At 38.9% G+C, this 9,993-nt stretch overlaps 2 protein-coding genes across 17 annotated transcripts in view; both read right to left on the bottom strand.

The window, feature by feature from the left end:
• LOC108242369 (protocadherin alpha-C2) overlaps positions 1 to 9,993 on the bottom strand; it is a 164,225-nt gene that overhangs the window by 42,357 nt on the left and 111,875 nt on the right. Inside the window, exon 1 of one of the 16 annotated variants that reach the window (XM_037977296.1) lies at positions 7,035 to 9,529. The exons of 14 other annotated variants lie outside the window; for them this stretch is intronic. In XM_037977296.1, coding sequence (XP_037833224.1) covers positions 7,035 to 9,404 — 2,370 coding nt within the window. In that variant the 5' untranslated portion in view covers positions 9,405 to 9,529. Of the gene's footprint in view, positions 1 to 3,313; positions 5,810 to 7,034; positions 9,530 to 9,993 lie in introns of those variants that run through there. One more of the 16 variants, XM_037977297.1, reaches the window with a different exon arrangement.
• On the bottom strand, positions 3 to 2,472 carry LOC119617364 (protocadherin alpha-2-like; the record flags this gene model as incomplete). The annotated part of the gene is made up of 1 exon (XM_037977524.1): positions 3 to 2,472. A coding segment is annotated over exon 1 (1,995 nt), but the record flags the coding sequence as incomplete, so codon positions are not given.

Genomic DNA, 9,993 nt, shown 5'->3' with positions numbered 1-9,993 from the left:
CTTTCAACCACCACCACATCAACAGACACAGTAGCTGACAGAGAAGGTTCTCCGTTATCAGAAACCAGCACCACCAAGGGGTGAGTTTCCAGGTCGTTATCGCTCATTCTCCTCTTAGTCCTGATCTCCCCGGTGCTGGTTCCGATCTTAAAAAGGTTGTTTCCTTTGGGATCAGACAGGTGATATGAAAGCAGCGCATTGTATCCAGAATCTGCGTCCACGGCCCTGATCTTTGCTACAAAATATCCCGCTTCAGCAGAATAAGGGATGGTCTCACTGTTAACAGAACCGAGCTCAGAATAAGGAGTCAGAATAGTGGGACTGTTGTCATTCTCATCCAGAATTAAAACATTTACAGTCACGTTGCTGCTGAGCAGAGGCACACCAGAGTCTGTTGCCTGAACTTTAAACTGAAATATTTTAAAGTCCTCATAGTTAAAAGACTGTAGACTGATAATATCTCCAGTCTCAGAGTTAGTGTTTAAAACAGATGATATTGGAATATTTCTTGAAACAGTGTCTAACAATTTGTAGGTAACTTTAGCGTTTTCATTAAGATCTGGATCTACTGCGGTTAATGTGTGAATAACTGAGCCCACTGGGCTGTTTTCTTTGACATAAACATTTATGACAGGTTTTTTAAAACAAGGTGAGTTATCATTGACATCAGCAACGTGAACAGCAATGACCCGGTTGTTGGACAGAGGTGGACTTCCTTCATCTATAGCTGTAATAGTAACATCATAATTGGAAGTGTTTTCTCTGTCCAGGGGTCCATCTACCACTAATGAATAATCATTTTTGTAATTGGACTTCAGTTTAAAAGGAACAGATCCAACTACGTTGCACTTAGTAACACCATTGTTCCCTCCATCTTTATCACTCACTGTAACTAAAGCAACTATTGTTCCCAACTGTGCATCTTCTCTTACTGGTGTCATAATTGATGTTACAGTTATTTCTGGAGAATTATCATTAACATCAATCACCTCTATCAATAATTTAGCGTGTGCACTTCGAGGAACAGGGCCTTGATCCTTTGCTTGAACTCTAATTTCAAAAGCACGTGTTTCTTCATAATCTAAACTATCTTTCAGAATTATTTCCCCTGTTTCCAAATCTAGATTAAAAATATTTGTTGGATCAATGTTTCCTCTTTTGATCAATAAATACTGAACTTTACTGTTCATGCCTTCATCCAAGTCTGTTGCATTTAACTTAATAACAAATGTTCCTGGAACCGCATTTTCTTTGACCTGTAGTTTATAAAGCGATCTGCTGAAAATAGGTGTATTGTCATTGACATCTATAACATTAATATTTAAGGGTGAAGTCCCTGATTTTGGTGGTTTACCTCCATCTACAGCAGTCAAGACAAGTTTAATTACTGCTTGTTTTTCTCTGTCTAAAGCCTTCTGCAGCACCAGTTCAGCAGACACTTCGTGTTCTCCTCCACTCTGAACATCAAGGGAGAAATATTCATTTTGACTCAGCTTGTAGCTAGTTACTGCGTTACTTCCAAAGTCTGCATCCACCGCTACCGGGAGAGGAAATCGCACTCCTGGCGACAATGATTCCGAAATATTTAATGTATTTGTTTGTTCAACAAAAGAAGGAGAATTGCCATTCACATCAAGGACATTAACCTCTATTCTGTGCACATTCATTGGAGTGTTTAAAGCAGCTTGGATTTTGATGGAACATTTATCAACACGCGGGCATAGCTCTTCTCTGTCAATTCTCTCGGAGACAATGAGGTTTCTGGTGCGTAAATTCACATCAAAATACGTCTTACTGTAACTCGAAACGATGTGCAAATCTCTGGTCTCCAGATCCTGCACTTTTAGATTTAAATCCTTTGCGATGTTCCCCACTACGGCCCCTTTGTTCAGTTCCTCGGAAATTGAAAAGGTTAACTGCGAAGCACAATGGGCACAAAGATAAAGCAACGCGAGCAAATAAATCCAAGCGGATACGTCTCGACTTCTGCAAACCATCGTTGACGTGGGATAAAACCTGAAGGGAGCAGACTATTAATCCATAGTAAAGATGTTTCCCTTTTGAAAGTGATTACGTTTCAGGCTCCTTCTCTTCTTTCCATAGTGTAACCGAGTGTACAGGAAACTGTGATGGTCGACGACGGGTTAGTCTTTTCTCCATCCATGGAGGAGGGGTTGAGGATGTGTAAACTAATTCATTCTAACGGTCTCGAGCGGCATCTTGTGGTAACAAGTAGATAAAGTAAATTAAGTATCTCGTACATCTATTAAAACTGCAACCTATACTGACCAAGCAACTCCACTCGTAAAGACAAAACAAAACAAACAAACTAACAAAAAACGTATTGTGAAAAAAATGGCACTTTTACATAAACTGAAGTAAAATTTGAAAGTACAATGAATGTTTAAAAATGGGTATTTCACAGTTGTACACCATGTCGAACAATCCAAATAAGATGCAATGGAAGTGAAAATAAATCATTGCATAGTAATAATAATATGTACACCTAAAATGCTCAGACATTTTAGTTCTGTAAAATAACAGAATATTTCATCAAACGATTTTTAAATGAAGACGAATGTTCGCTCTGCATTCAATCTGACTTCAGTACCACGGAGAGCGATACTAAGCCGCGCTGAAGAAAACGTTCTTTTTTTTATGTGTTACCGTTTTAAAAGACGAGCTTTATACATAAACGTATTCACCTCTATCTACTTTTAAATGTAGAATTAGGATGTCAGTTCTGGTATTGGTAAATTTGAAATAAATCAGAGTGACGAGATTATTGGTAAAAGGTTACTCCTGATATCGCCATTATATTAGTTTAAAATTATGTTTAGCTGATAAAACAAAATAAAACAAAACAAAACAAAAAAGACTGCCTAAGGTTTCTAATTAAACCGATGATTGTGGTCTAAAATATGGGGCTGCTGTCTTTTTGATGAAAATGTGTTCTATGGGCAAGACCAATTAAATACACGAGTCCGAAAGATTATAGCTCTAATAAGCTATGTATGTTAAAAACTTGAAGTCTATAAACACTGCACACCTTCATACAAGCGTCTACAAGTGAATCATCGTAATGAAACTCACATTTCTTTTCTTTTTAAATTTTTTTGTTTGTTTGTTTTACAGACAAATGAGACAAAAGGTAACTTCATATTACTTGCTGAAATGTATATGAAAACAAGCAATCAGACAAACCAATCAAAACCATTGTTCTGATCAAAACACAATGATGTAAAAAAATCATTATTATTTTGCATAGTTCTTAAAATAAATTTTCAGTGCCTGGGAACCAGTGACTGCTTACCTTTTCCTTGTTGGGTAAGGTCTGAGTTCTGTTAAAAGTGTCCCCTCCGTTAATACTGATCAGTTCAGCATCTACAGGTGGAAACGGTGTGGGGAAAACCACTACATCACTCTTCAGTGTGTCTGAACTGAAACACACGTCATACTGCTGGGTAGCTTTAGAGTAGGACCAGCTCCCGTCAGGGTGGGTGGTGATCATTGGGGCGCTGTACCTGCTGAAAGAGCTATCTGTCCTGTGGCATCTCACAGCTATTAAACTGATGAGACTCAGCAGAAAGATCACCGACACCGACACGATGGCGATCAGCAGATACAGGTTCAGATCAGAGAAGCTGTCCTCCTTTATAGGCACGTGTCTGAACTGAGTGTGGCTGTCAGCTGTGCTTTCAACCACCATCACATCAACAGACACAGTAGCTGACAGAGAAGGTTCTCCGTTATCAGAAACCAGCACCACCAAGGGGTGAGTTTTCAGGTCATTGTCGCTCATTCTCCTCTTAGTCCTGATTTCCCCGGTGCTGGTTCCGATTCTGAACAGGTTGTTTCCTTTGGGCTCAGACAGGTGATAAGAAAGCAGCGCATTGTATCCAGAATCTGCGTCCACAGCCCTAATTTTTGCTACAAAGTATCCCGCTTCAGCCGAATAGGGGATGGTCTCACTGTTAACAGAACCCAACTCAGAATAAGGAGTCAGGATAGTGGGACTGTTGTCATTCTCATCTAGTATTAAAACATTCACAGTCACGTTGCTGCTAAGCGGAGGAACACCAGAGTCTGTGGCCTGAACTTTAAACTGAAATGTTTTTAAGTCCTCATAGTTAAAACTCTGCAGTGTGATGACATCCCCAGTGTCAGAGTTGATGTTTAAAACAGATGATATTGGAGTTTTGCTTGAAGAACTCTCTAACAGTTTGTAGGTAACCTTTGCATTTCCAGTTAGATCAGGGTCTAATGCAGATATTGTTTTAATAACTGAACCCACCTGACTGTTTTCTTTAACATAAACATTAATCAAAGGCTCATTAAAATGAGGTGCGTTATCATTGATATCAGCAACATGAATAGTAATGACCCGGATGCTAGACAGAGGTGGACGTCCGTCATCTGTAGCTGTTATAGTGACGTTGTAAAAAGAAATGTTTTCTCTATCAAGCGGTCCATCTACTACTAGTGAATAATCATTTTTATAGTTAGACTTTAATTTAAAGGGAACATATCCCACTACAGTGCTTTTAGTAATGCCATTGTTCCCTCCATCTTTATCACTGACTGTAATTAAAGCAACTATTGTCCCCAGCTGTGCGTCTTCTCTTACTGGCGTCATCAATGACGTCACAGATATTTCTGGAGCATTGTCATTTACATCAGTTACTTCTATCAATAATTTAGCGTGTGTACTACGAGGTGACGCCCCTTGATCTTTTGCTTGAACTCGAATTTCATAAGCAGGTGTGTCTTCATAATCAAGTCCACTCTTCAACGTAATTGTGCCTGTTTCCGAATTAATATCGAAATTGTTTGATAAATCAGAATTACTTCGTTTAATAAAAGAATAGAATATCTTACCATTCATGCCTTCATCCAAATCCGTTGCATTTAATTTTATTAACACTGTGTCTGGTACTGTGTTTTCATTTATTCTGATTTTATAGAGAGATTTGCTGAACACTGGTGCATTATCGTTTACATCTATAACATTTACACGTATTTGTAGTGTTCCTGACCTAGAAGGTTTTCCTCCATCAACAGCCATCAGAATAAGTTTTAGGACTGGCTGTTTTTCTCTGTCTAAAGATTTTTCAAGCACCAGCTCAGGAGACAGACCGTGTTCACCTCCGCTCTGTATATCAAGTGAAAAATGTTCATTTTGATTCAGCTTATAGCCCCTCACGGAGTTGCTGCCTGTGTCTGCATCTTCTGCTATTGGGAGAAGATAGCGTTCTCCTGGAGACACTGATTCAGAGATATTTAATAAATAGGAATGTGCAATAAACTCCGGCGAGTTATCATTTACATCTAAAACACTGACTTCAATGCGGTGTACGATCATCGGATTGGTTAAAACAGCCTGTATTCTCAGGGAGCACTGCGCCGTGTTCGGACACAGCTCTTCTCTGTCTAATCTTTCGTTAACAAAGAGATTTCCACTCTTTAAATTCACGTCGAAATGCTTCTTACTGTAACTGGAAATGATGCTCAGATCTCTGGTTTCGAGCTCTTGTACATTTAGGTTTAAATCCTTTGCGATGTTCCCCACCACAGTCCCTTTGTTCACCTCCTCGGAAACAGAGTAGGACAACTGCGAGGCGGAGCAGTCAAGGAGACAAAGCAGCAGAACGAAACAAATCCCGGCATATTTCCCGTTTCTCATGTTGAACAAGTAACATTGAATCCTTTAGATCCACGTTATTTCAGCATTTGATATAAATCCGTCATGAACACGTCTAACCAGCGGCAGCAGCAGCAGCTCTTCACGCCAAAGCATAGTGAGAGAGGTTCTGTAAAAGGATGGCCAATGAGCGAGTTTTTGAAGTGCTGTGCAAAAAGGGATCTATGGTCTCGAGTGACACCACGTGGTAAATCAGAGGTTTGCCATAAAACATTTCAGAAACGCACACGGGGAAAATGGGTGGTGCTTAAAAAAATGGCAAACGAATCCATACTGCATGCCAATTATTAGTACTTTTTGAAATGAAAAGTTCACATAATATTTAAGTTGCTGAATATATAATTTATTTAAAACGTATAAGAGATGCAAATACATCTCAGTAATGCAAATATATTTATTTCATAGAGCGAAACTTTTAAGCGATATTTAAGTATTTATGTGCAAAACTTTACTGTTTATTTTCGTTTAAATGAATCTGAAGAAATAGCAAATGCCCAGGTGTTTCAAAAGTTTAAACAGACTGATTTTTTCCCTCACTTTTTTCCCCACAGTAAACTAAAAAAAAACTTTGTACCTTCAGCACATTGGAGAGCGTTGGAAAATTTTGTTTTTGAGCATTATAGAGAATAGAATTCAAACAAATAGTATAAATATATGAACCATAACAAAACAGATAAACAAAATGTTTCACTTCTTTACCAATGAAACAATTCAATTTTATGCTTGAAATTGAGAAGAAAAAAGTATAAGCTTAATTTAAAATGAATATGATTTTGGTGTGGTTCACAATGCGTCCATCTGAACCCTGATACTAATTTAAAAGGACGAGGATGAGACGAAAAGTAGACCACATATTTTCCACAAACACACACATACAAAAGCGGCAAATTAAGTTTAAAAAGAAAGAACTATGAATTGAATTTAAAAAGGAATAAGACGTAATTTTAATTTTATGATCAAGTCTGAAATCCGTATTTTTAAAATATAGTTTTTTGTTGCAACCCAAGAGGCGTCAATAATTGATTTTCATTCGCGATGTCGCACATTACACAGTGGCCTATAAGCAACAAAAGTCTGTGACATATCAACGAAAGGACAGACGCGGGACAAAAAGTTTTCAGAACCGTATACAGCACATCCGTGATATTTGAATGCCTTGCGGTTGTTGAGAGTCACACGAAATTGATTTGAAAATAAATAAACACTGTAAACAACATAATTCTGAAATGTAATCATAAAGGTGTATTCGGTATTTTAAAACATGCTTGCACAAGTACGAGGAATCAAAAAATCTATAATTTTACTATTAGACAAACAAGAATGCACGGCTTACCTTTTCCGTGGTAGGTAAAGTCTGAGTTCTGGTAAAAGTGTCTCCTCCGTTAATACTGATCAGTTCAGCATCTACAGGTGGAAACGGTGCGGGGAAAACCACTACATCACTCTTCAGTGTGTCTGAGCTGAAACACACGTCATACTGCTGAGTAGCTTTAGAGTAGGACCAGCTCCCGTCAGGGTGGGTGGTGATCATTGGGGCGCTGTACCTGCTGAAAGAGCCGTCTGTCCTGTGGCATCTCACAGCTATTAAACTGATGAGGCTCAGCAGAAAGATCACCGACACCGACACGATGGCGATCAGCAGATACAGGTTCAGATCAGAGAAGCTGTCCTCCTTTATAGGCACGTGTCTGAACTGAGTGTGGCTGTCAGCTGCGCTTTCAACCACCATCACATCAACAGACACAGTAGCTGACAGAGAAGGTTCTCCGTTATCAGAAACCAGCACCACCAAGGGGTGAGTTTTCAGGTCATTGTCGCTCATTCTCCTCTTAGTCCTGATTTCCCCGGTGCTGGTTCCGATTCTGAACAGGTTGTTTCCTTTGGGCTCAGACAGGTGATAAGAAAGCAGCGCATTGTATCCAGAATCTGCGTCCACAGCCCTAATTTTTGCTACAAAGTATCCCGCTTCAGCCGAATAGGGGATGGTCTCACTGTTAACAGAACCCAACTCAGAATAAGGAGTCAGGATAGTGGGACTGTTGTCATTCTCATCTAGTATTAAAACATTCACAGTCACGTTGCTGCTAAGCGGAGGAACACCAGAGTCTGTGGCCTGAACTTTAAACTGAAATGTTTTTAAGTCCTCATAGTTAAAACTCTGCAGTGTGATGACATCCCCAGTGTCAGAGTTGATGTTTAAAACAGATGATATTGGAGTTTTGCTTGAAGAACTCTCTAACAGTTTGTAGGTAACCTTTGCATTTCCAGTTAGATCAGGGTCTAATGCAGATATTGTTTTAATAACTGAACCCACCTGACTGTTTTCTTTAACATAAACATTAATCAAAGGCTCATTAAAATGAGGTGCGTTATCATTGATATCAGCAACATGAATAGTAATGACCCGGATGCTAGACAGAGGTGGACGTCCGTCATCTGTAGCTGTTATAGTGACGTTGTAAAAAGAAATGTTTTCTCTATCAAGCGGTCCATCTACTACTAGTGAATAATCATTTTTATAGTTAGACTTTAATTTAAAGGGAACATATCCCACTACAGTGCTTTTAGTAATGCCATTGTTCCCTCCATCTTTATCACTGACTGTAATTAAAGCAACTATTGTCCCCAGCTGTGCGTCTTCTCTTACTGGCGTCATCAATGACGTCACAGATATTTCTGGAGCATTGTCATTTACATCAGTTACTTCTATCAATAATTTAGCGTGTGTACTACGAGGTGACGCCCCTTGATCTTTTGCTTGAACTCGAATTTCATAAGCAGGTGTGTCTTCATAATCAAGTCCACTCTTCAACGTAATTGTGCCTGTTTCCGAATTAATATCGAAATTGTTTGATAAATCAGAATTACTTCGTTTAATAAAAGAATAGAATATCTTACCATTCATGCCTTCATCCAAATCCGTTGCATTTAATTTTATTAACACTGTGTCTGGTACTGTGTTTTCATTTATTCTGATTTTATAGAGAGATTTGCTGAACACTGGTGCATTATCGTTTACATCTATAACATTTACACGTATTTGTAGTGTTCCTGACCTAGAAGGTTTTCCTCCATCAACAGCCATCAGAATAAGTTTTAGGACTGGCTGTTTTTCTCTGTCTAAAGATTTTTCAAGCACCAGCTCAGGAGACAGACCGTGTTCACCTCCGCTCTGTATATCAAGTGAAAAATGTTCATTTTGATTCAGCTTATAGCCCCTCACGGAGTTGCTGCCTGTGTCTGCATCTTCTGCTATTGGGAGAAGATAGCGTTCTCCTGGAGACACTGATTCAGAGATATTTAATAAATAGGAATGTGCAATAAACTCCGGCGAGTTATCATTTACATCTAAAACACTGACTTCAATGCGGTGTACGATCATCGGATTGGTTAAAACAGCCTGTATTCTCAGGGAGCACTGCGCCGTGTTCGGACACAGCTCTTCTCTGTCTAATCTTTCGTTAACAAAGAGATTTCCACTCTTTAAATTCACGTCGAAATGCTTCTTACTGTAACTGGAAATGATGCTCAGATCTCTGGTTTCGAGCTCTTGTACATTTAGGTTTAAATCCTTTGCGATGTTCCCCACCACAGTCCCTTTGTTCACCTCCTCGGAAACAGAGTAGGACAACTGCGAGGCGGAGCAGTCAAGGAGACAAAGCAGCAGAACGAAACAAATCCCGGCATATTTCCCGTTTCTCATGTTGAACAAGTAACATTGAATCCTTTAGATCCACGTTATTTCAGCATTTGATATAAATCCGTCATGAACACGTCTAACCAGCGGCAGCAGCAGCAGCTCTTCACGCCAAAGCATAGTGAGAGAGGTTCTGTAAAAGGATGGCCAATGAGCGAGTTTTTGAAGTGCTGTGCAAAAAGGGATCTATGGTCTCGAGTGACACCACGTGGTAAATCAGAGGTTTGCCATAAAACATTTCAGAAACGCACACGGGGAAAATGGGTGGTGCTTAAAAAAATGGCAAACGAATCCATACTGCATGCCAATTATTAGTACTTTTTGAAATGAAAAGTTCACATAATATTTAAGTTGCTGAATATATAATTTATTTAAAACGTATAAGAGATGCAAATACATCTCAGTAATGCAAATATATTTATTTCATAGAGCGAAACTTTTAAGCGATATTTAAGTATTTATGTGCAAAACTTTACTGTTTATTTTCGTTTAAATGAATCTGAAGAAATAGCAAATGCCCAGGTGTTTCAAAAGTTTAAACAGACTGATTTTTTCCCTCACTTTTTTCCCCACAGTAAACTAAAAAAAAACTTTG

Source organism: Kryptolebias marmoratus, linkage group LG9, assembly GCF_001649575.2.
Source record: "Kryptolebias marmoratus isolate JLee-2015 linkage group LG9, ASM164957v2, whole genome shotgun sequence".
Lineage (NCBI taxonomy): Eukaryota > Metazoa > Chordata > Actinopteri > Cyprinodontiformes > Rivulidae > Kryptolebias > Kryptolebias marmoratus.
This window is presented reverse-complemented; position numbering and strand designations above follow the sequence as displayed.